General features: G+C 45.0%; 1 protein-coding gene across 1 annotated transcript in view; it reads left to right on the forward strand.

The window, feature by feature from the left end:
• The window catches only part of PHACTR3 (phosphatase and actin regulator 3), a 102,055-nt gene extending 75,170 nt beyond the window's left edge, over positions 1 to 26,885 (forward strand). Inside the window, exons 9-13 of the mRNA XM_074157144.1 lie at positions 19,139 to 19,194; positions 23,378 to 23,439; positions 24,284 to 24,424; positions 24,660 to 24,736; positions 26,297 to 26,885. Of these exons, the coding sequence (XP_074013245.1) occupies positions 19,139 to 19,194; positions 23,378 to 23,439; positions 24,284 to 24,424; positions 24,660 to 24,736; positions 26,297 to 26,312 (352 nt within the window). The 3' untranslated portion in view covers positions 26,313 to 26,885. The remainder of the gene's footprint in view (positions 1 to 19,138; positions 19,195 to 23,377; positions 23,440 to 24,283; positions 24,425 to 24,659; positions 24,737 to 26,296) is intronic.
• Positions 26,886 to 27,161: the final 276 nt, after the last annotated feature.

A 27,161-nucleotide genomic window follows, 5' to 3' on the forward strand; every position in this document is an offset into this window, starting at 1 on the left:
TGCTGTGCGTGCCCACAGTGGGACAGTGAGCACTGCTCACCGCCAAAATGCTTGGAATCAAATTGAGAAACATGAACAGAAGTTCATTTTCAAGGCTTATTAAATATTAAATATCTCAAGCCTCTCCCGAAAGAAACATTTATTGATATTTAGGCTAGCTCATTCATGTGTGTGCATTTGATTAAGCTGTACCTCAGGGGACAGGGAATGAGAAGCACGTATATGGATCAGAGCACAGGTCCTAATGGACCAGAATTTAGGGAGGAAAACATCGCTGCCGTCACCACACTTGGCCTCAGCTAAGAAACGAGCTGCTGAATGAACAGATCAGAGTTTGGGTGCACTTCACCATGCCCCTGAATGTTGGAGATGGAATAATCACCTTCCTCCAGCCTTGGTGATTGCTGCTCGTTCTTTGTAGCATGGTAGCACGTTACATCCACAGGAGAACAGTGCATTGTGCCAGTGACTGCACAGGACAGAGCAGATGACAGTACCCGTCACAAAAACATGTACATCACATACAAGTAGAAAATACCATGCTACAATTTACATTAAGTTCCAAGAGTTACAGGAGGAGCAAGTCATAGATGTGCCACATTAATACCCCTCATCTTAAAGCGTCATGGACCTTGACCATGGCCTTGATCATCTTGACCTTGCAAGCCTTGTGTATTCACATCAGAGAAATATTTCAAGCTGCACTTTGATATTGTTAGTCCATTCTTTTGGATGGTCAATTGCTCGTTAAATGTCTTCATAGGTCAGTAGCCTAATTTTATAGTTCTAAAATAAACAAAACTAGTTTCCACCCCACTGCATCGCTATAACCAAGTTGGACCATCACAGAGATTCACCGAGTGAGAAGATTATCTCATATCCAGTCACACCTCATATTGCTGAAATGCCTAGGTGGTCACATCTCTTTTCAATACAGCCTGACTTCTCTTAGTGTGAAAGGTCTAATGGAATTGCCGCTTCGGGTGGTATAACTACAGGATTTATCCCTTTCTTTTCATTTAACATTTAGCTTGCTTAATAACGAGCCTAAAGAATTACTTTAAAGGAAGCATACCCAAAGTCAAGTGTCAGTACAAGGACTTAAAAAGGTAACTGCTCTGCTGGTGAAGAAAAGGGCAGGTCATTACTAGAAGCCAGGAAATGTAGCGTCTATGGGCAAGTGCAGTGAAGGAAGCCTCCATACTGCCTGTGGTGGTCTCATGGAGCAATCTTGGGGGCAGGCTATTAGTCTCATTGGTAATGTCTAGAGGATGGCTAAAAGCCATCTTTGTTCCAAGTACTGGAAGACAGGCTTTCATTTAGTTCCTTCCTCCTGGAATGCGGAAGATTCAGCGCATCTCGGGGAACAGACGGTGCAGAGATTGCTGGAATAGCCAAGAATGGCAAAACAGATTGCTTCCAATCTCCCACACAACTTCCAGCGCGTATGTGCCCTGGCAGAGCTCAGCTCAGCTCTTAACTCACCCACCAGAATAGAACATGACCATGCAAACAAGCTCAGGTGGTGGACGCATTCAGGAAAATATTTACACCAGGAAAAGAAAGTACATGTCAAAAAAAAAAAAAAAAAGTAAGTAAAAATGGGTATTGTTAAAGGCCAAAAAGTCAAACCCCTAGAGATATCCTTCTGGAGTTTCTAACTAGGTCTCAGGTCACAAACCCAGAGCACCCCAGCACAACCTGGCAGTCATAACCACACTGGGCAGAGCTAACACCTCGCACCTTTAAACCCATTCATTTCACTGGTATTTGTGCAGCGTAGTCTCTTTGTGTCCTTGTGACAACTTGGAAGTTTATAGCTAAGGAAGGTACTGCTAAGCGTTCAGGTGTGAAGCACTGACTGGGAAATGGGAACCAATAGAAATGTCTGGTCTCTGCATGATTTCGGCACTACCTGTGCCGATAAGAGCACACTGCTGCTGCTGCTCTGGTAACAGCGATGGGACTCGCCAGCTCAGCTACGAATCCACATGTACTACCATGTACAGACCTGTACTTTAGCACAAAATAATGTACGGGCAGATTAGTCAGTAGGTACATGGCTGGCTGCATACAAATGGCAAGTAAACAGGTAGTTGTTGTCAAGATCAATATGTTTCAGCACATTTGTAGGGATTTGAAAGTCTACAGCTGTCTAGCAAATTGCCTCGGTCCCACAGCTAACACAGCCTAGCTCCGTACTCTGGAGGGAAAGCTATGCTGACGTATATAATGTGCAAAATATAATGAATAATAGTGTCTATGGAACTTCAAAAGGGGAAGACAAAAGAATAACATTTTCTCAAAACCTCTGTATTTTTTAAATGGTTCTGGTTGTAATACATTTCAACAGTAGCTGTGAGCCTGCAGAGAAAACCAACTCTCTGCCATCACGCTGATGGGTGTTTATGCAGCCAAAGCTACAATCCCTATTCTTCTCCCCCTTCCCACTCATTGCATCTCAAAAGAGAGATTGAGGAATTCTGTTATATCTTTTGGGCCAGATTCTACTTTTACAGCTGTGCAAGACCACTGACTTCAGATTTATTATTGACTGACAGCAGCAGGAGTACAGATTCAAGTATTCATTTGTGTGCACTGCTGGTTTTTAAGAGTGTATTTCCCGTATTTTGTGCTTCCAGCCAATTTAGTCTACCACTTGTTGCCATGGAAACACGCACTTCTCCCTCCTGCTCCATCCAAAATGGCAGTATTCTGTTTTCCCCAGATTTCCCTTTCCTGTAGTGTTTTCTCTTACTAATTCATGCATCCCCGGTGCCCTGGGCCACGGTGTGCACTTGCAATATTCTACTGTGCATTAGGCAGGAGGGCTCCCAACAGGTCCTGGTTCCCGTTATTATGTGTTCAGAGGGCAGATAATAAGCCCTCAATGGAATTCAGAGAATTGAGAGCTCTCTGTGTCAAGAGGCAGCAAAGACATTTGCAAGTACGATTATTTGCAATAACTGCTTTCTGCCTTACCGTCTCACTTTGTTCTAGAAGGGGTTTATGCTGAAACCGGAGGAGTAAAATAGTTGCTAGACTGAAGAGTGACGCAGGAAAGGGTTGTTTAATTAAATTTGATATCTGACTGTTTAGAAGGTTCATGTTTGAACTGCCTGGGTGGCTGGTACTCCTCAACTATGTCTTGTATAACCACAGTTAAAGACTCTCCATTATTACTTAATGTTTCAATGAAAACATGAATTCCTGGAAAAGATTATACTTGTAATTTTCACTTCATGTTCTGTTGTACCTCCTTGGATATTTGCATAAGTAGACACGATGCATTAAGCGGCACTTAAAAGATTATGGAGACAGGAATTCAGATACTGAAACGTGGGCATCAAAGGAGTCAGACAGGAAGAATGATGGTTTTACCGACACAGAGCGGAACCAAAACCCGAGCACCTAAAATTGATTTTTACCACATTGAAAAACTTGGCTTGGGTAAGCGGATCATGCTGGGGCAAGATTTCTCGGCAACGTAAAGTGAAAAAGGAGGTATCTTCATTGCGTACTTTACCACATCTGGAAATCTGTAGTTCTGCTACTGCCCTGAGGTTCTTGGAAAGGCATTTTCGATTTGAGTTGCCCAGAAACTGCAGCCGTAGCTAATGCACGCCCAGATGAGCCCCTGGTTTGTACCGCAGCCTCACGAAACAGCATGAAGTGCGGTGCTGCTGGAGACAGAACAATACCAAGCAAACAGCACTTCAGATCTGCAGCCTAAATGCATAAAGCGTGACAGTCCAGCACAGAGCAATCATAAAGGAAAATTTTACCTATTGATGAAACAAAAGCTGTGCCCATTTCCCAAGAACGGCGTGTCCCACGCCACTTCCTCACTCAAACCTCTCAGTGCAGCTTTGCTCACTGAAAAGGCATCGGCCCTCCAGACGGAGAGATTCAGTGAGAAACTGGGCTGAACCCACAGAACTTTGGGGAGTATTTTATTTGATTTTGACCAAAGAGGGGGGAAGGTACAAACTACTAGTGGCCCTAATACAGAAATTAAGTAGATACTGAACTGAGCCCACTTTAGAGATTAGCCTAAATCCACCTGGAGATTATCAAGGTTTTTTGATGAAGGTCCCACTGTGCTCAAACTCCCACTCGCTGAACTAGAAATCAGGGAACTGCCCTGATTTCAGAAGGCTGGGAAGACTTGACGCAGATTTATCCCAGAGACAGAAAGGCAGCGGCAGGCACAAAGACAAGATAGGCTGTCACCGCTAATTAGGTGCATACAATTTAATGTGTTTCGTTCTTATTTGGCAGGAATCATCCAGGTAACCTTGTCACTGATGCTAAAAATAACCCCAGCGAGCGCAGCGTGGGTGTCTGTGAAAGCCTCAGCTCCTCGCATGAGACAGGAGCTATATATAGAGCTACAATTTAATTCTGTGGGCGTGCGTGTAAGCCGAGGGAGTCTCCTGCTCTCCTTGCTCTGCACTCCACAGCAGGATGAGATGCTGGCAGCGGGACCGGCTGGGGGTTGCTGCTGGAGATTTGCATCTGGCTGCAGTATTTTATTAACAGCTTGCACGGTGCCTGAATGCTTTTTAAGCTTGGTGCTGTGTGAGGATTTTGGATTTTTTTCATGTTTTGTCCCTTCTCTATGACAGGCTCTAAAGAAAAGAAAAATATTGTGGGGGGTGGGGGGAAGGATTGGAAACATGGGGGAGATGTGAGTGATAGCTGAGAGTTTTTGGAGCTGCCTCCAGGATCCCACAGGCATCAATATTCCCCATGCCCACCCTTGGTGTGACACATAGCTGGAAACCCTGTTATGTACCCAGTGACAGACAGCACTGGCTTTACAGTCGAAGGGGCTGAGGTTTAGAGTCTGCTGCCAGAGTTACTCTGAGACAGTCTTCAAGGGTAAAAAACAGGAGGAAAGGGAGAAAGCCCAAGTTTTGTTAATGTCTCCAAGCAATGAGTCAGTTTAGCCTTCTGTTTGCAGGGCTTTTCGCGTCCAAGGGAGCTGCAGTGCAGCTCGAATACGTATATTAGAAGAGGTTCAAATACATCTGTATGTGCCATACCTTGACTACCCTGCCCCTGTCTCTTAAGGACTGAAGAACTCAAGAAAGGTAGCATTTGTTCCCGTTCATGTATTACACTTGCAAAAATAGAATGAACTTCACTAATGTGAATCCCTGGTCAGCAAGTAACAAACCTAACTGCCATGAGTGTGTGATCATAACGGACCCTCTGGACAGAAGCTCTTTAACCAGAGGTGCTCACTTGCTTCAGTAATGAAGCACAGAGCATGCACAATTAATTATGGAGCACCCTATCAGCTCTGGACAAGAGCCATGCTCTGCAGATGAACCAGAAAGAGCAATTCACTGTCTCAGACCAGCCCACAGCACGTTTGGCAAGAATTTTTGAACACACTAATTCATTTATAAAGGGCTGCAATAGAGAGAACTTAGTCCTGTGTGTTGGGTTTTGATTTGAAGAACACACACACAACTCAAAGCTGTTCTCAGCGCAGGTTTGCATTGCTAAGGACTCAGCATGCACCTCCCGTTGAAAACGCTGGGTATTTAGTTTGAGCTAACACAGGGAAGTGTCATTGCAGAGGGCAGGTACTTCTGCCCTGGGACAAGAAAAAGTTTCAGATGTTCGGGGCACAGCTGACGAGAGATTGTCTTCTGGGAAGACACTTAACTCCTTGCACTGCTCTGTTCTACTTCCCTGGCTCCAGTGCTGGGAATTCATAATCAAACATGCTTTCCATGGCACACTGAAGGCAAGGGCAGCAGGTCAGTGCACAGCAGGGAAGGGAAGAGCAGAGCAGGAGGTGTAAACACAGAGAGGAAATATCCAGGGCCTTTTCTGGGACACAGAGTCAATTCCTCGAATAGGTCTTCTAGCATAACTGGTACGTGTGAAACTAGAAATAAAAAAACTCAGGGTTCAGAAAGCTGTAATGTATCACAAGGGAGCATAATTATGTAAATAACTTGCAGGAAAACTGCTAAAGCAAGTGTAATTAAATAAGGAAAAAACATTTTAGGGAAGAAAATAGTGCACTTGTTTTGCCCTGCCAAAATGCCTACAAATAGCAGCATCTGTTCAGGCTCAGATCCTCTCTCAGAAAACAGGCAGCTACACATGCCTGGAGATCTGGGCCCTGGCCCTGTGAAGCGACAAGCAGTCATAAACCAGAACGAAAACCTGCAGAAAGCCAGTAACACTCTGTAATGCTTCACCCTACGCTGCGTTGTGACTCAGGTCGTGAAGCTCGTTTGGATCTGCAGCACGAGTAATTACAGAAAGAGATTACTTTGAATTAATTTGCAGAGCTTAATCAATAGGGACCAAAGTAAGTTGCTCTGGTTGTCACAGCCATTAGTGTGGTTTTATGACAAAAACCTGACCAGGACAAGGCACTGCAGCAGTTGTGAGGGTCGAGCAGGGATTCAGGCATTCACGGGGGCAGCCCTCACCATTTGTGGGGATGGTCGCTGTGTTGCTGAGATTAGTTAGGATTAGTTTTTTTTGTTTTAAACCTGTTCATGAAATTCAGGAAAACCTGTTTTTTGCACTTAATGCCAAGCACTGACTCCACAGTAGTTCAAGCAGAAGCAAGAAGGGATGGACAGTGCGTGTCTGAAAAGGCTATGAACCAGTATAAGCAAAATCTCAGCCAGAAGGGCGTTTGGCAGCATGTTTTCCAGTTTGAACATACTCAATTTCAGACTTCCCGCTTGGAAGCGTATGGGAACAAAAGAGAGGGAGGGAAGGGCTAGTTTTGGCTTGGTGTTGGTTCTCCTACCCCGCCACCCCTTTTAAACGTAGCTAACTTTATGTGCAGACTGGATAGAAATGAGTTTCACCATAGCCCCTGCTGCGAATCGCCTGCAGGGTACCAGAACAGATAGAACTCACTTCCACAGAATTTGTTGTGTGGCTTTTAGACTGGGGAAGGGAAGAGACAAAGCTTTCTGACGGAGCGGTGTGACATTAGCACACACCATACCTGGAGGGCATACAGCAGTACCACAGCAGCACCTTAGCACTGATTTACGGGCCAGTGCTGTCAGATGAGTCATCTGCACCTTTGCGAGCAGAACCCCAGCATGTTTTTGGACTGTCTTCCAAGAATTGGCTCACCACATCATCCTGGGAAAAGCAATTAATACAGTGCAGTTGCTGGCCCTCCAAATACTGTTAGAGTTACTACAGATTCCTCCTCCGGCAGCTCTGAGCACAACTTCTGTAGCCTGGTTCATTCAAGATCTTAATTCCTCCCAGGAATCAGAGGCTGGCGCTTGCTGCTTTCCTATAGAAAAACTGGGTCAGTATAGCACAGTTTCTACCTTTTTGAAGCAACCTTAGACAAGGCGAGGGATGTGAAAAAATGAAGGAAATAAATATTTAGAAAATAGGGAGGGGGGAAAGGAGAGAAAATAGGTCAGAAGAGAAGGTCATTGTTTCTTATCAAACACTACTTAATAAATATTGTACAGTCATATCAATTATTAAAATGTAGCTCTAGCTAAATCTTTCTGATTCCATTGCCTATGCCCACCCGGCCAGCTGCAGCTCTATAATCAGGTCTTGTGGGGCTTTTCCTGTTTGTTTACGTAGCTTGGGAGCTACTTGGGTCAGACAGAGCACACAAATTTCCTTCAGTATTTGTTTTTCAGAATAATTAACTCATCCAAGTGGCCAACACACTTCCTTAACCTCTCCAGACTCTGGAGACTTTTTTTTTCTCCTGGGAAAGTACTCTCATTTTCTACCTTTTTCTTTAGCTGTTGCATGTAACACACCAAAAGACAAAAAAGGACTCCCAGATATATCAGTCCATGCTCCAGTATTTATCCAGTGAAATGATAAAGAAACAGACCCCACCTTTGGAGGCTGAGAATCTCCTTCTGTTCAACGTCCACTGATGCAGAGGACTCTATCAAAGCAACTAGGAAACACACTGGCTTGAAGAACCAGCATGTTGGTAAAATCCAAGTCTTAAATCACATTAGAAACAGGTTACTTCAAACCCATTAGTCCACTGTCGTGCAAAGATGTGACAGTTGGTTTGGGGTTTTTTTGTTAAAACTATACAAAATACTACTCAGCCAAGAGCCAAACACCAAACGAAAACATGAGTGCCTCACTGTTGAGATAAAGCCCTCAGAATTAAGACTACATGGCTCACAGATGAACAGCCATTGTCATTTGCTTGAGATGATCATATTCATTAAGCAAATTAAATTCTGAATGAATTAATACTTCATTAGTTTATCAGAAATCATGTTAAAAAAAAATAAAAGGCCAGGATGTCACAACAGTCTCCCTAGATAGCAGCTGGTCTGTTGCAGAGCCATCAGGCTAATTTGAGGGTGTCTGCAAAAGCCATGTTCTGGCCAGGCTACGCTGCAGCCTTATTACTGTAATTATCACAAGGAGTGGCTGCACTGCTTCCAAATACCACCCAGCAGGGGAGAAATCCTCCTTCTCAAGAAAAGGTTAAACAAACCAGTACTAATGTGGTAAGGAAAGTTATATTTATAGACATCGTGCAATTAAGTTTAAAAAAAAAAAAAATATTTTTGCAGCCTGTTTACAACATAAAGGCAAAAGCTAACAGAGAATGGTAGGGGTGTGGAGATAGCAAGCTTAGGTCTCCAAGGGTGATGGGAGCAGGAAGCTCAGGGTCAGCAGGGACTTTCTAGCAGACCAGAGGCCCAGCACTCAAATGCAGCATTACCCGGGACTTGCTCTGCAATGAAAAAACACATGCTACAAAAGCCTAGAAAACCAGCGTACGATGGAGGTCCTTTGCAGAGAGATAAGGCCTTTTCTATCTTTGAAGAAGTCCCTGCCATCACTGCAGGTAGCTCCCCCATCCCGGCAGGCAGACAGCAAGCAACTCTAAGGAGACACGAGGTGGTAAAATCGAATCCTTTCCCAAGAACCCGGAGACTTCGCAAAGGTTTTCTGTGGCAGCCTCGCACTTTGACAGTAACAGACAGCGTACGTTGTATCACAGCAAGTCATAGCAGTAATGTCAACCCTAAATGCTCGGGTCAATAGGAAATGTTACATAACTAAGTTTTTACATTTTATTCAATTGAGGAACCCAGATTTCAAAAGCACAGAATTTTCTTTCCTGCCTGAAATTTGCCAGCAACCTCTATTTGGATTTACACCACCATAACTGAATGCAGGATCCTAAATAGAACTAAGGAGGGTCCCAAAAAGCTTGGGGAAGAGCACACAATACAAAGATGCAATTTTTAAATTCAAATCCTGTCTGCATTTTCACGTAGTATGTAGCATGTAACTTGTATGTAGTGCTCAGTGTCACGCTCTGTGGTATCAAGTGACAAGTCACACTCCTCACACAGCCCAGTTTAAAACTAGAGGAATTTCGAAAAAAAGAAAAATATTAAAATAAAATAAATGGGGATGCAGTAAAGAAGCAGGACCAGAGCATGCTGCGGGCAAAGGCTGTGTGGCCCTGGCCAGCTTTGGCTAATGACAGCATGAGGGCAAGCTGTCAGTCTAGCTCTGTGCTGAAGAATGCTGGGCTAACAATAGCGTGCATGAGAGAAACGGAAAATAGTACAACAGATGGTGCTATGCTATCTGAAGGCAGGGATATCCCATCCTTTTGGGGATGCTGTGTGGGTGAGCGACAGGAGAGAACTAGAAAGTACTGGCGTTGCCAGGGAGAGCGTTCCCAGAGAGATCCCTGCAGTTGGAGCAGTCATACATATGGTCCCGGCAGGGACTGTCTCTCCCAGAAGCATTTGCAACTTTAGGAATCACTACCATTTAGGTTTTTTTCTGTAGGGATTACACAAAGCCAAGAGAGCGCTGCATTTTCCTTGATTTGCTTCAGTGATTAAGTAAGCTGTCCCTGGGCGTAAAGCCTGGCATTACAGCGGGTTGGAAGGAGCAGTGGCATGTCCTCTCCTGTCAGGGTCTGAAGCTGCTGGGTTAGTAGGCTCACACAGCTCCATACCACCAGCTCTGGGTAAATCCTTGCTGTTGCTTTATGCAACACCTTGCAATGGAAAATATGCCTGCAGGTGTTTATTTGTCACTTGACAGACTTTGCAGATTGCCAAAGGGTCCTATATATACAAATACAGGTTACAGGGAACAGAGAAGGATATTCTCCAGAGCTCACATTGCATGGGGAAAGCCTCAGCAGCTTGTATCCATGGCAAGAGTGCCCATTCTCAAATAATTTTGCATTGAATGCGGGGGTGGAGGAGAATTTACATATAGTCAGCAGAGGCGGGCTGACAGGCTATGCATACCAATGTTTCTTTGTCTGCTCTCTGCAAATCCAGCTGCAGTTTCTTCCAGTGACCCAAATCCCACAGTTGTACAGTGCAGTGGCATCTGTTAACAGTAGGGTAAGTGCACAGTTTTGCAGGATCTTACCGCTAGCTGTGCAACAGTGAGCACCCTGGCTGAATGCAGGACATTCTGGGACACTTCCATCCATGTACAGTATCTCTATTTCATGGACTGTGAAATGTAGCTGATGCTACAGGCCAAACTGACATGACTTTCTGTCCTGCTGTCCCTGCTCCCTCTGACTGCGGTGGCTGAACTTGGGTTCCTGGCTGCCCAGGAACTGGAGCCACGAGCCTACAGACACTCCACTTCTTACGGGGCTCAAGGGTGGCCAGCAACCCAGCCTCAGTCTCCCTGAAGGAGATCAAGCACAAGTGTCGTATTAGGCATCATTTATATAGAGAAGTTAAAACCTAATTTGTTTTTCTTTTTGTGTATGTCATTCCCCCCTAAGCATGCAACTGTTTCATTAGGAGTATTGGAGAGTCTCAGTAAAGGGGTAGTCCCCACCACTGGGCGAAGACTTGCTTCTGGGCTACTAGCGCTTGACTTGTAGACACCTTCCTGTCGCTCAAGCAGTCACTATCAGAGTTCATTTTTAGCATTGCTTCAGCAGTGACAGATGTCTTTATTTAAAATGATATAATGGTAATACATACATAATGGGATAGAACTAAACCCCTGGGATTTATGTGATTCCTTTTGTTTGCTTGTCCTGAAGCATCAAACCCACAATGTTCTCAATTTGCCCAAATCTAAGCTATGTAACACTGCTTCTATTCCCCCGCCGTGGGAACACAGGGCTCCAGAGTTTTACTCTTGCTTCATAGACAAAAAAAAAAAAAAAAAAAAAAAAGAGAGAGAAAAACCTCTACTGCTTTGCAATGAAATATTATTCACCGTTTTCAGTGACCTGCACAGTGTGACCCAGATCATAACCCGCGTGTGCTTTCAGCTGGAAGACCCTTCAACACACATTGTAATCCATAGCCTTGAGCCCTCACCAGCCTCCAGCAGAGGAGTTGCACGGGGAGTCTGCACCGCTTCTCTGCTATTTGAAGAGCATGTCCTTTCAGCAGTTTTTCTTGCTGAGCTATTTTTAGCTTGGATGTGTTCCCCCAACCAGTCCTTTGCCCCGCTGCAAGGCACAGCAGAAGAACAAGCAGCAGCGCTGCTCACGCTGACATTGCCACCAAAAGAAACACTCATCAAACTACAGACCCAGAGCATGTCTTTGGCTGAAAAATCAGTTGTATTTTTGTCACCCTAATGACTAAGTATTGTAATTCTATTACAAACAGGACAGATCCACTGTCTAGCAGCTCTTTGAAAGCAGAGTTGGGGAGCAGATGGAAGGGAGAGGAGAAAGCTCCTGTTCTGCAATAAGGAGCTATTACATTTACACCCTAATGTAGGCACATTTGTTCTTGTATAGTAACTAATAGCTCAACTGAAAATAAAAACCTTTATATTATCTCAGTCCTAGAATGTTCCACAACGTTGTCCAAGAGTCCTTAACTATGTGTTGAGAGAGGTATGAAAGCAAAAGCCTCCTGAAGGTGGTGGAAGGATGCTCAGCACCGCCGCTGAGCTTTGCAGCAGGCCTTTGAACCCAGAGGCAGGCTCTGCTCTCCAGCTGGGTCCGGCCTTTCTTCCTCACACACTGAGAAAACTAAGAAACCAAAGGTCAAATGCAGCAGGGCTTTCATAGGTGGTGAAAACAGTGATTACCGTAAAGCCTTCTCCATCTGAATCCTCTCACATAATTAGACACCGGCTCCACTGGTGTATTTCAGCCCACACTGCTTATCACTAAGTAACACTATGCAACAGCAAACCTGTCACAGGGATGTAGGTCGTTCAGGGACACTGGGTTATGATACAAGGGTCACGCTGGGCAATATGCAGTTTTTATTCCAACTGAAATCTGAACTCTTCATTGCAGGGTTTATATCACAGAAATTATAATGACGGACAACTGTAATTACCTGGGAGATGAATAACATAATTAACTGAACTCTTGCTGATTTGCAGCCTTGAAAATCCCGACAGAACTAAAGGCCAAACAAATGAATAAGATATGTAATTAAAGCAACATATCCGGCCACTGCATTTATCTACTATGTTCTACTGGACACACAAAAGCAGTTTTCTTATTTGAATGCAAAAAAATAGTTTAAAAGGAAGATAGATACATAGATACAAATACTGAACAATTTTAAAGCAGTAAAGTTTTTGCACATAGCTCGCAGAATCTACCATACCAGCTCAGCCCTTTCATACTGCTCTTCAGCCTCCTACTATCAGAGAATGGCAGCAACTCCTCTTACCCTGTTATGGGAAATGCTGGCACATCACTCAGCTACCACTTTATACATGCTCCAGAATTACCTTGGGGTAAAACCAAGATTGTGTCTCAGTGTCTGCCTTCTAATTTTGTACAGACTGTAAAAGGCAAGTCCCTCCTACCGAGGATTTACTACTACCCATAATTGTACATTGCAGGCAGTGCCGCACTGCCACAGTGCAGCGCGTGGGTGACTCAAAGCCCTGGCACACATCCTCTTCACGGCTACTTATAGGAAGGATGAAAATAAACTTCTTGTTGAATTGAACATGATGTTCTGGTAATAGAGATGCCAATTTAAGAGGCAGAGCCTTTGTCTCCTGATGGGCAGCAGACACAAGCTGCTTTATGAGGAGGGAACGCAGGGCACTCTCATTTCTCCTCCCTTTGCTGGAGCTCTCCTGTGGGACGGATTCTCCTGCCACCCCCCTTCCCCATTCTGTCTGCAAAACCACCCGTGACAGGAGACAATCAATGCGATTGCTGCTGGCTACAGCTCACTTACTGAAGGCTGGATTGATTGCTCACTTGTTAGTCCAGAGCCCACAGGCACACGCACGTGTCCACATCTACCCAGTCTACCCCTCCCTTTGTAGATTATTATCAGAATCACATGGATCTAACTAACAGCAGAAACAGGATTCCAAAGTATGTCTTTTGGCTTCAATTACAAATCCGACAGAAATTCAGTTTCATGACAATCATACATACAGATACTGTGCAACAGACTCTATGCAAAAATATATTTGGGAAATGAATACATTTTGGGGACAGGTAAGAAACGCCACAAACCAAGAACATGAGCTGTTTTGCAGTGGATTCTGCTGAATGGTCACCAGGGTCTGCCAGGCAGGTGAGACTGCAGGCTAGAAAGGAAGGACTGTCTGAGGTGTGGGAAGCTACCATAGTCCCATACACATACATGCGGGCTGTATCTCTTCCAAATTTGTCTCTCATCAGCTATTCTGTGCCCACACCTGCAAGCCCACAGCTTGCTGTGGCTCTGCCGAGATGCAGTTCCCACAACGGACAAAGCAGACACTGCTGAGGTTAACCACGAGGACAGAGAACTTGGCAGCATCTCCTGCTTTTAGGACATATTGATGCATTGTCCACCTGACAGCAGACCCCAGGATCCTAGTGACAAGCAAATCCTCAGACTGCTGAGGATTCAGTCACCTGTAACAGTCCAATACCATCAGCCTTGGTGTAATACTGGTCCCAAGACATTGATTCCCATGAATGCGAAGGAGACAGTCTGACCGTGTGAAGTAAACATTGATCTTTTGATCAGTCACAGGCACATGTGAGAGTCGTCGGGCTCACAAACATGTGACCTTGCTCCAGAGGGGACGAGCAATTAGTGGTTTTCCCCTTGAAGCTGACTCCAGCGTCTGCACTCGTGCACGTGTCAAACATGTTAGTTAGCCGGCCCCCAAACCGGACTCTGGTGGCAGAGGGCTGCAGCCCACTCCACCCAACCAGCCAACAGGGACTTGCCCACCCACGGGGCTTGTAGGGGCTGTACCAGTTATCTCCCCAAACAGCCCCTTTTGCTACAATTACACACCGCACATGGATGTCAAGGGAAACAGCCAGACACGCATAGATTTATTGCCCCTCTCGGAGCCAGCATGGAGCACTCGGGAAGGTCCCGGCATTCCCATGTGCACATTGCATGGAGAAAACAAATACCGTGAGGCCACGTGTAGGCTCTCAGCACCCAGGTACTCCGAGCCCATGAGTGCATGTGGCTGGGCCGGCAGGGTGTTCTCAGGCGAACCCCGGGCAGCTGAGCTCAGCTGCCATGACCCGCTCCTCTCACCCGCAGGAGGAACACGAGAGGACACCGGAGCAGGCAAAGTCTTTGGCTTCTGAGAGATGGCAACATATATAAATTTATCCAGTTATCTTTCTGAGCCCAAATTACTAGAGAAAACATTCCAAAGGTAATCTGAAAATACACCACCAAACACTCCCCCAATGTCAAACAGCTGAAGAACGCCCGGTGCTCGAAGGTTTATGCTCACTTTGCACAGAACAACAATAACACAAAAACTTTGTTACTTGTCTGAACTTAAGAACTAGCTGTCCGTTGTGCTGTGTGTCCCTCCCTCCTGCTCCCCCAGCTTTTGGTGACCGCTTTGGCATTATGAGAAAATATTCAGTCTATCCAGACTGGGAGCATCGCTGACACATGTACAACAAACTCTGAACTGTATCCAGACATTTACAAGGAAGTGACATCGGTGGTTCCAGTTCTGCTCGGTTTCCCCGAGGCAGCCGCAGTCGCCTCGACTGAGGCACTGTGGGTTCAGCTCCGCTTTCTTCTGCTCTTGGCATCCCTTGGTTTAAGCTAATGGGAAGCAAATTCCTGGAGTGGATACTCTTAACACGAGACCATGGCAATGTCAGTGACAGTCTGTGCATTTACACCATGGGGGATCTGGACAGCTAGGATTTGCCTGCATGTTACTTGAGAGCTTTCAAGAAAGTTTCCCTTCCAAAAATGTCTGGTCCCACAGAGGTGCTCAGAGGGAGCACTCCTGCCTCAGCAGGCAGCGCAAAAATACACAAACCTAGATTTTAATATCACTCAAGAACACAACAGCATTAATTGGATGCTTTTCCCAAAAGCAAGACATAGACATCTAAATTGAAATTGACTGAAACCATTATGCAATACAACAGAAGTGGTGCACTGTGTTAGTGCTCCCAGTGCAGCTTATAATTACCTCACTAAGTCCCACGTGGGGCTGAGTCCCCAGCTGAAAAAACAACAGAAATAAGAAGCACAGGACTCACATGTCCATGTCCATGTCCACGTCCATGTCCATGTCCACGTCCACGTCGCAGCAGTACCGGAGTCTCATGCCCACCTCAGACCTTCAAACGGCTCCTGCAAGCAGAGCTGCCGAGCAGCACGGCTCCCGGCTGGGTGCAGGCTGGGCCCAGGGTGGAGCCCTGTCACCACCCACACCCAGGTGAAGGAACTTTGCTGAACCCACAGGAAACGAGCCAGGGCTCTGCTTTGCTTCAGAACGGCCTGTGGCTCCAAAATGCAAAATTCTCGGGGTGTAAAGCTTGCGATCATCCACAGTCCACTGAGGGCTCAGTTTTTAGCCCTCACAAGGGTTCCTTCATGAGGTGCCTGCTTCATCCTCCGGGATCACACACCCTGCTGCGATGTAGTCTGCTGACAGTTGTTATTCTGCTAGAGTTCGTATCTTTTAAACAGGGGATTTCAGCATTGTCTCTCTAGAGCCCTAGTGTCCCAGCACCCGCTTCCTGGGCTGTGCTCCCCAGCAGCGCTGTGAGGAGAGGCGGCCGCCATTTCCCCAGCCCGGCCTCCCTGAGGCATGGCGGCCTTTCCGAGGCCACGGCGCTGCGGCTCCACAGGCCCAGACGGCCGCCCGCTGAGGGAACGCACCGAGCTAAGCACACTGGGGACCTTTTCTGGTTCTGTCAGCAGCAGGATTTCATATTTTAACAGCTTCGGAGAAAAATATGAAACAAATACCTGAAGTAGAGCACTTGTTGCTCAGGTGAGCATGTGGAGCCCCATTTCACTGAATTTCACTGAATTTTTTTAGAGTTGGAAGGGACCGTATAGATCATCTAGTCCAACTCCCCTGCTGAAGCAGGACTGCTTAGAGAATGCTACTCAGGACTGCATCCAGGTGGGTCATCCATGGCGCCCAGAGAACAGCTCACCCAAGCAGAGGCACAAACTCGTCTGAAACAGTTCCTTACTTAAAAGCTGCCTTCCGGAGGGACGTGCGTTTCTGACAGAGGTACCCCGCAGCTTGCCCTGGGCTGTGCTGAGCCGCCGGCCCGGCAGGAGCCCTCAGGAACGCCTCTGTCCTGGTCTCACCCCGAGCCCAGCTGCAGGTCGGTTCTGAGGGAGGTCGGCAGCATCGAGGGGGGCTGCGTGTCCCTTTCTGAGGAAACGACCTGTGGCCGTGGCCGTTTAGACCCCGTAGGGATGAAGCACCCTCCTTCCTCCTCCCAAAGCCGCTGAGTGGCTCGGGCAGGACGGGCTTTGCTTGCACAGCAGCTCGTTCCTTGCTATGGCGGAGGGTGCCCTCCACCAGCCGGCTCCCTCCTCTCTGGGCCTGGGAAAGCCCCTCCTGCAGAAAACGCCTCTCGTGTCCTGATTCACTTGGGGCAGCCTCGTGTCACTGCTGCGTCCCCTCCTTACGGCCAACAGCTCTCGGTGGAGACATGGGAGTCCTTCCGTCACCTCCACCAGCCCCCCCGCAGCCCAGCCGCCATGCGGCACAGCTCTCGCAGCGGGGAAAGCAAACTGTTAGAATGTTATTGTGGAGAAAAGCCCACTCCTAGTTTCATGGCTATGGCAAAACACTTGGAAGTGTGGTCCATATCTCCGAAAAACCCGGGGGGGTCGGGGTGGGGAGAAACACAATGCCCCCTTGTGCGTGTGTGTGCAGCACCTTTTCCTTCTCTGGGGGGTACAGCCGGCGGTGGGCACAGAAGTACGGTGTTGTCGCTGGTACCTACCATCTCGTTAGCAAAACCGAAAGGGAAACCGGGTTTTAAATAATTTACTATCATAGATATTGCAACTATATATGTATTAAAAAATACACACAGCATTCATATACATACGCACTCTCATACTGCTTTAATCATTTCTGTTAGGCTTTTAATCCCCCAGTTTAAAAGGGACCTCTGAAATCTAACGTACAGATTCTGGGAGAATGTATAAATCTCGCATGGAAGGGCTGTAATTAAGAATGGCTTGAGAGAGGCATGTGAGCAGCAGGTCGGGTGGACCTTTCGTTTGCAGATAAGCTCTCTGAGTAAGTCATTCTTCCCTGATTCATGTTATAAAATGCACATTCATTTCTTTCAAGCAAAACCTAGCCAAAGTTGTATAATTTCTGAGACATACAGGGAAATGAGTGAGGAGGGAGGAGCCTAAAGATAACACGAATTAAAAAGAACATGTTTAAAGCCTTTAGTAGGGCATTTCAGCATCATTCCTATTTCAGTATTCAACCTACTACTCCAAAGCGAAATCCAGAGACTGGGAGAAAAACCTTATGCTCTGAAGTGTGAGGTAGGAAGAACGAGAGTTAGGCTAATCATAATGTTTCTAATCATAAGTGCTCATCATCTAAGGTTTCTCTTGGTGTGATCTGGTAGAGTAGTTGTCATGCCTTCCTGTTGCTAAAGATGAGAGTTTTCCCAGTGATCTCAGGGAAATTCATTAAAAAAGTATAAGGAGTTGCATTCACATTTTGTGCTGTTGGTCTCATAACATCTGAATACAGAGCTGATTTTGAAGGTATATGTGGTAAGCTTAAAAAGCAAGGAGAAATTAGAATCAGGTACTTTTACTGGTTCTTTTACAGTCTGCTAAAGGTTACTTCATTTTTTCATCTCTTGTGTATTTGATAAAATGTACGTCTACTTACAGCATCACTTTATAGTCATTCCTTTATTTCCTACATACAGTAGAGGGATAAATGCTGCAGCAGCGGTTGCAGTGTGGTCCCTGCTCTGAGTATTCCTTTGTCTCTGTAACTTCATCTCTGGCTTGGCAACATCTGCTGGAGAGGAGATGATGAGAATCCTTAACGCTGCCAGAACGCAGGCCAGAAAGCATCGTAAACTCTTTCCGATCTGCTTGCTGGATTATTACTTGAAAGCCAGCAAATGCAGTGTGTGTGTGTGTGTGTCTGCCGAGGGGAGGGCTCCAATTACCTGAGATTCTCTGCAGATATTAGCAGTGTCTCGTGGGGAAGTCTCATTTAGTATGCAGAATCAAATCGCTATGGCACTGATCATATGATTTCAAGACTCAATCCTGGAGCAGCACCACTGAAAAGGGGAGGTGAAACTGCATGAGACACTCTGTTCAGACAGCATGAGGCTGTGAGCAGCACACGGATTTTATTCGGCAGGCAGGAGGAGAGCTGCGGGATCAGATGTGTAGTCGGGAAACCACAGGAAAGCTTGATTTCTGGCAAGTCTGCATTTTTTCAGGATGCACCACTGGTGTTATTAGGAAAAAGGAAGCCCACTGCTACGTGAGGTTAAAAGGTAGAGGCAGTGATAGCTACAGAAGATCACTGTGAAACTCCTTTGATAACCACCCTAAATACCCCTCAGGAGTGAATTTAACTGTCGGAAGCACTGGTTCCAAGTGACTGTCTGGCAACCATGGTGAAAAGGATGCACGTTCTGAGGAAGCGTTTCACTGACAGCAGAGCAAACTAGAGGAGAACTTCCACCTGCATTGCTGACATTTGGGAACAATAATATAAGAAAGCATTTTGATGCCAGGATTCTTGTATTTTTTTTTTCTTCCTGAGTCCTGGAGAGGGATTTTGTAGCCCCTCCCTGAGGAGAACACCAACCAGAACTCAGAATACTGCAGACTTTCCAAAGAACAGGCATGGTACAAAATGTGATTTTGGTGTTTTTCCGCAGGCGACTCAGCCAAAGACCTGCTGTTGAGGAGCTAGAAAGAAGAAATATACTTAAACGTGAGTATTTTTCTCCTAAAGCATTTTATGTGTGTTTGTCGAAACAAGTTACTGCATTTCTAGAACATGTTATATTTAAATAGACAAATTAATCCACTGGGATTATTTTCTTTACCTAAAACTTAATTTTTCACGTCCTGGGTTTCAAATACTGCAGGAATCAGAATTTAAACTTTGATAAAGGCGTGCAATTTAGTACAGAAAAAAAATTACTTGTTCAAATTTAGGCTTTCAAATAATTTTCATTCTGATTCCACTGTTACAGATGTCTAAGTAGGGAATACAATCTTAGTGTCACACAGTGCAGAGAGAACTGGGCTGGCATTTTCCGAGATGGTCTCTCATGGCAAACTGTACACTGAATGCCACCAAGGCTGAAGTGGGGTGGAGAAAGCAGAGCCTGATTTTCCCAGCAAGTACATTTGTTCATCTCGTTAGAGACCTGCCCAAAGACAAGTCAAAGAAAGATCATTGTGAGATATTAGAGTCATCAGAGGGACAGTTCAGGCCTGTTACAGATGCTGCCACAGGAGAATGTTCTCAACATCTCTCAAAGAAACACAAGGCATAAACTTGTGACTCTTTTCCTGAAGAGTGGTGTTCTGAGCTGGGGCTCAAACAAGTGCTGAACACAATCCCCTTCCTTACAAGTGCTGGGAATCCTCTAAGTTCAGGCAAGGTGAGAGAGAGCTTTGAAATGGTCTCCATTAGGAGTCTCTCACAGCAGAGAAGGGGAGGCCAGCTGCTTGGAGGAAAAGTATCTTGCTTCTGTTATTTACACGGTTGAAAGACAAAAACCAGAATGATGTAAACAATAGTTTGTTTCTCATTAAACAAGCATAAAACATAAAGCCGCATAAGTTCATGTCACACGAGCAATGCTGCCTATGCTACTTAATTCATATTTAATTATTAATGTGATTGTAATTCACTAGGGAAAAAATTATCTACATTTTGTTACCTAAAACTTAATGTGACAGAACTTTCGTAGTAGTTCATGGAAAAAAACTTACGCTGTTGCCATTGAAGTTATTGGGGATTTCATTTCAGTTTTAACACAAAGGGATTCCATAGTCTGCTTACACTTAGTGGTATTTTCGTGCTGTTCCAATGCATACATCACACCTGGTAAAATTAGATGTATCTCACACGTGCATAGCTAAATGAGAAACAGGATAGATTCTTTGCAAATGTGAAAGGGTGAATGTGGCCCGACTTCACCCGTCGTCTGCCACGGGACAAAAAAAGCATTAACCTGAGATGCTGAAATACGTGGGGCCAGATTTTCAAGAGCCAGTACCTAAAGATCTCTGAAAATCTGTTTCTTTGGGTTTTTTTCCTGGCTAAGGAAGAGCTGATCTCTACTGAAAAAATCTGTTCCTTTATGTTTACTTTTTGAAGTGTGCTGGTTACATCCTTAATCTGGGTTAAACTGACCAGCTTTAATAATAAAAAAGTTTGAATACATTCATATAATGAGCTTAGGGGGAGATAATGCAGAAAGAAGCTAAAGCAGAATTAAAGATATTTCCTGAATGCCAGCTGAACATACTGGTCTAGATTTGTATCTCATTTAAAGAGCTCCCAGCACAGAGCAAATGTATTGACTGCAGTTCAGTTGCTCAGGCTTTATATGGGTGCAGCTGAGCTCAGAACCACTTCTGTTTTATTTACCTTTTCCATTATAGAAAAAGCTGGGTATTTTGTAAAGAGCTACGGCCACCACTGAGCTGTCCCAGCTGTGATTTTAAAAGGCTGGACAGATGCAACAACTCCAGTCTCAGTTTTGAGTGATTTTGGAAATTAGTAAAGTCTCCTTGTATTAATAGGGATATTGACATTCTTCTTAGGGACACCGGGATTGGGTCTGACACGCAGAGCTGCATAAATGCCCTTCAGTGAAACCTCTACAGCCTCCTCCAGGGTGTAAGGGTTTGTACAGTTGTGTCCTAAGCTTCCTAGCGTCTTTGATATTCATAATACCTGGTGCTGATCGAAGCAGTGCTACCCCCAAAGCCGTTCTAAGGACGAATAATTCACATTCGTACAATGCCATCAAAATGAGCAGCATATTGCAAGTGCATAAGTCCAACTGCTATCTTTTAAGACAAATCTCAGTAAGATTAAAATAAGTGACTTCTTACCTCCCTTAGGGAGATGTCTCTGAGATAAAAGTAATACTTAAAAAACAAACTTGAAGCCAACTCTTTCTTACAATTTTGTTGATCTTCTACGTCCTTTAACTCCAGAAACACCGCTAGTTCACCACGAAGCCTGAAAAGCGTGTGAACTAAAATCCCGCCCCAGGTGTTCCCGTGTTCAACACAAAGCTGACACTCCCCTTCTAGGAGGCAGCATCTCTTCAATCCCACTGTACAATCCCCGGTTCACCCTTACCACCAGGAGCTGTTCCCGTGTCAGGCACAGCTCAGAGTTCCCTGAATTACTCCCGGAGCAGCAGAGTGAATTACAGACCTGCACGTGCCGCCGCGGGACCGGGAGCGTCTTCTCGGAGATTCACAAACCAGCCCCCACTAATGAATGGATCTCAGTGTGGGCAGAGCGATGCCATGGGAAAACCTCTCTGCTTTCTCTCTGGAATACCCCCTAGTTGTGTAATGCCCTTGCTGGCATTTCCAAGCAAATCTTGCTTTATTTTTTTCTAAAATAACTATTTCTTGTATTTCTTGAAGCTAGGAATAAGCACTGAACCTGAGCCAATGTCTCATAGCAGCGGGTCACTGTCCATGTCTAGTGTATTTGGAAAAGCATTTGCTGATCAGAAATGCGTATTTGTGGTTTTTCTTTAGGAGTTCCCTCGGTGCATATCAGAGTCATATCTTAAAAGGCATTATGCCACAGAAAATTCTCTTTTAATAAAAATGTATAAATAGAAATATCTACTCGAAACGGGGTGAATTAAAACTGAACGAAACAGTAACTTCTTGCTGGTATCTCTGCATCTTAGAATACACTTCACTTTTTGAAGTCTGTTCTCTTTTTAAGTATTGCTGCTCATCCCTGACAGAACACTAATTTTAGCTCTCCTATTCTCTTTGAAATTTGCGTGCCTGCCACCGAATTGTAATATAGCACATTATAGCATTTCAGATTCACTTGATTTGCATTTTTACTATAGCCAGTTGTGGCTATGCCCTACTATGTTATTTTAAATAGATACTTATGACTGCATTTCAGTGTAATCTAATGAGCGTAAAAATAAGGGAGAAGAATACTTCATTACTAAAAATATCATTTTGGAAACTCATCTGCAGTGCTCGAGTTTTTTCGAGGCACATTAAAAATCATGTGTGTGCTTTAACACTGGAAATACCTAATGCAAGCGGTATAATACACTTCACAGTAGTATCTAGAGAATCCTGGAACGGTTAAACATTTTTGTCTAGGTCTTCAGCTTTGCTCAGGTCACAAGCTCACGCCTTAGTTTAGTAACAGACAGCACTAGAAATAGAACCGCCATTAACTTGTTTCCCAAGGCAAAGGCTATATTTCACACAGCGTTACAGCACTCAGGCTATTTTTAGAGCCAGCGTGTAGGAGTTATCACGGCTTGAATGCTAATAGGCACAACACACAAAAGCGAGCTGGCTTCGGCCAGAACAGGACTCTACGAGAGAGACAAACCCGTGAGGATAAAGAGGTTCTAATGTCAGTGGCGTATCCTGAATAGCAGAGGAGAAAAGCTTGCAAATCAGAGATAACTCCCGTGGCAGCGTCACCATCTCGAGGAGTACCCTGAGAATAAGGTCAAAGAGGGGAGAACAGAGTTTCCCTGGAGCCGCTGCAATAAATCTTTTCAGCATCTGCAACGATGAATGGCTCCAGCAACACGGAGAATAAAAAATTATGATTAACTATGGAATATTTTGATTTTCCTTCTAAAGTTTACACAATTGCAGAGTTGGTGTGGCTGCTGCTGTTTTATTAAATCTCCCTGGAACTGGTGTTTAGAGCCCAGGGAAAGCTGACATTGGCACCAGTTGGTTGTCCTCACAGAGAGGTAACGATCTGTTGTAATGGAGAGAGCTGGACCCGACTGACAGAACACGCAGCTGGGAACCCGCTCCCCGTTTCCTGTGCTCTCATCTTTATTGTCTGCAACTTTGGAAACTCCTCATCCTCCTCATGAGGAAAGTCATCTTTTTTTTTATATTCTCCACAGAACGAAATGATCAAACAGAACAGGAAGAAAGAAGGGAAATCAAACAGAGACTGACAAGAAAGGTAAAATCTTGCAATACCTTCCATTAGGTTGTAGAAATTTAGCAAAGCTGATGTAACATCAGCAGCCATGGAGGTCATTGTTACACAAACCTTCCCCTAATACACATCCTCCTCGGCAGCGTCCGACATAGTGGCATCCAGTAATAGGAATTATAAAAATACCTACCTCATCTCAGCTACGTGAGACTCAGTGGCATATTGACATATAAACCTTACATCAGGAAATAGTATTTGCTCGCACACTGTATTTTGCAACGACATTGCTAGAAAAGGATGAGTTCGTGCCTTGGAGGATTCAGCAGCAGCAGGGAGTCCCTCTGAGCTCCCACAACCAAGTTCTCTTTGCATTTAAGGCAGAGTCACAACTAGATCTCGTTACTGTTCTGTTCTGAGGAATCCCTACTGGAATTATGAGCCAAACACGCCCATAACTAGCTAGAGCCAAATTGAGATTCTTACCCTGGGTCTGGTCCTGCAAACCTTACACAGACAACCTGCTGCTGACTGCAGCAGAACCCCCCGACAGCGTATGATATTATACGTGGCTCATAGTAAATTAATTCTGATTCTGTTACCTGTTGTAAATGCATTTATCAATATCCAGGTTAAAGTGTTTTCTTCTTTTTCCCATTATAAGACACTGAACTGTAGCCCACAACTCCACGTAAGCCACTATTACTCTCCTAACAATCCTCTGAAGGATTGAATATTTTCCTGGAATTTCCAAGGGTTTGGGGTTTTTTTCCATATACATAAAAGCACACTAAGCCAAGATGGGAAGCAGAAAATGCTTGAATATGTTTGCTATTAATACGGTTTTATTTTACAAAACTATTTAATACAGCTTAACCAGAGACCGACAGTTGATGAACTAAGAGACAGAAAAATCCTGATTCGATTCAGCGATTACGTGGAAGTGGCCAAAGCGCAGGACTACGACAGGCGAGCAGACAAGCCCTGGACAAGGCTATCGGCAGCAGATAAGGTACCGCCGCAATTAAAGTGAGGGGTTACTGCTGGCTACTTGCTTTGTCTATAACGATACATCAGATCCTGCAGAGACGTTTAACCTCCGGGACTTCAATCTCTGTAAATGTTACTGTTATTTTTTATGCTGAAACCACACTGACCAGTGCCTGCTCCGCTCTGCAGGGCCGGTATGTAACAATGCTTATAAATACAAAAGTATTTGTTAACCACCCTCTCTTTTCACTTCCCAGGCAGCAATTCGGAAAGAGCTAAATGAGTACAAGAGTAATGAAATGGAGGTACACGCATCCAGCAAACATTTGACAAGGTCAGTTTTCCAGCTTTTTATTTCCATTGCCCGCTAAAACCAGTCTGCTTCAGTCCTGACCCTGTGAACTTTGCTCGTGTGTGCTCAATGTGGGAGAACGTACAAAGGAAGCTTTATTTTAAAAAAAAAATGGAAGTATTTATCTTCCTGTTCAGAACCTGGGGTGATTTTGGGGGGTGGCTGATTTTTTTTTTTGCTTTGATTAGCATGTAGTGAGAAGCCCCCAAACCTTCTCCAGAACATCCCTCACTTCCTTGCACCAAAAATTCAAAAGCTATCACAAAAAATTAAAAGTAGTGGCTGGGCCAGTGCGAACCCAGTGAGGCCAGTGCTCGCTCCGTGGGCCAGCGCTGATGACAGGTACCATCTTTAAACACGCATGAGAACACTGATTTCCCTTTCCGAAGTGGGGAAAAAAGTGAGAGAGGCCACTTCCACAGCCATTGTTACTCACAAAAAGGCCTTGTTAATTAGAGAGAAACGGCAAGAGGGATCAGTTGTTTCCAACAGCCTCACTGGGTCTCTGGAGCGAGTCCAGTTGCTCTTCAGACACCGTTCTGGGAGCACTCTCAGGTGCGCTTGTGGCTACACTTGGTTCCCTGCCGCTGCCCCGAGGAACCCGGTGTGCAGCCCCACGTTCTGCAACGCTCGCTGCAGCGGCGCCTCCTTTCCCTGCTTCTTTCTGAGCCCGGAGTGAACTCCGGCCTAACTGAGCTTCGGCTGCTCAGTGTGTTCCTGACAAACACACTTGAGCTGTAAACGCAGTGTACACTGGTCTAAATGCTGTATTTATGTAGTTGTAGACTATAGACTCCTGCGATCGTTGGGGCCCCTTCTAACATTCCAAGACTTGGACTCAATGTTTATGATGAGACATCACTGTGTTGATAGAACAAAATACAGGAAAAAAATGGGATGGCTGCAGTTTAAGTCTGAAAGTGAGATCTCCCTTCTCTAACTGAAGCTACCTGGGGAGTTTAAGCAGATTATAATGATGTATTCCAAAATTTGTTCAGGATATTAGAGGTAAATAGGCTTACAATTTACAATTAGTGCTAAGGCATTACAAATGACTGGGACTTTAATTACGTATCTCAGCCCAAAGACCCCGCTGCAGAGCAGAAGTGTATTTGTTGCAGACTTGGAGGCTCGCGTGCATCACACCAACAGCGCGGCCTCAGATTTCCCGCAGCATCAGCTCTGCTGAACTCACACAAATAACGGGATCACTGCCCAATGAAGGGTAATTCCTCCAGTGACAAGCCGTGGCCTCAGGAAAAAGAGTCAGCCCACACCCAGTATCTGCATTTGCATTCCCAGTAACTGAACTGCTGAGACTGGGCCCTGAGGACTGTAACTGCACTGCATACGTGTGGAAAGGTGCTGGTGAAAATTAAGACTCACAGTTGCTGATATTCTTCAATACCATTACTGTGCCTTTCAACAGAATTACTAGGTTTTTTAAAAAATAAATTTTTTGTGTTATATAGAATTTTTAAAAATTATATGTATTTTTTTAAATTTCAAAGTGGTTTGAGAAACGTCTCTTATTCCTCCTAGATTTCACAGGCCATAGAAATTTTCTTCTGAGAAGAATCTGTCTTTACTTTTTGATATTGCTGCTGGACACACATCGGGGAAGAGGAGCCTTCCCCTCAGCTCAGCGCGGGACACCCCGACCTTCACGTGAGAGGACCCCGCAGAGGAGTCCCCGGCACTTACCTACAGGAGCCACCAGAGACCTTCCTCGCTCTGAAGGCAGAAGAGCGATGGCCTGGGGAGTGGGAGGAGCTGCTGAGAGAGACTGAAGTAAAAGCGACTTAAAGCACCTACCGCTCTGCTGGGACATGGGCCTGGAACTGTTCCGCACTCCCGGGGACGAGGAGACGCTGTGCATGTACAGGCTTTACCATTCCAAGGCCTCTGACATACGGACAGGACGCACTGTCATTCAGTATTCTGTTGACGAGACATTTTGAACTTACCACAATTAGTTTGTAAAACACTTAAGTTCATGTTCTAAAAACTAATTTAATGTATTATAATTTCATTCTTTTTTATATAATGTCTAACAGAATCACAGCTGCGAGCATTTTTGATTCCTGTTACTTTTGTTCTTTAATTAAATGACTACTTATTGCAGGAAATGAACACGTTTCCTGAAGCTCTCTTTTTCCCAGGGACGGTAGGGAAGAGATTACAATCATTAAGCACCAGATCGTATTCCTTTTTTACCAACAGGGTGCTCAAAGTTTGATCTTTAGTAAGATTTCCATCTTGTGGAATAGCGGTGCTTTGGCCCAGATCCTCCCCACCGCAAGGGGACGGAGGTTCTGGTGCTCTAAAGAATGACAAGTTCCCTGTTACTCTCATTCAAAAATGACTGAACCGGGCAAACCAGAGGTAAAAACGCAGCGTGTACCGG

This window comes from Numenius arquata, chromosome 12, assembly GCF_964106895.1.
Source record: "Numenius arquata chromosome 12, bNumArq3.hap1.1, whole genome shotgun sequence".
Classification (NCBI taxonomy): domain Eukaryota; kingdom Metazoa; phylum Chordata; class Aves; order Charadriiformes; family Scolopacidae; genus Numenius; species Numenius arquata.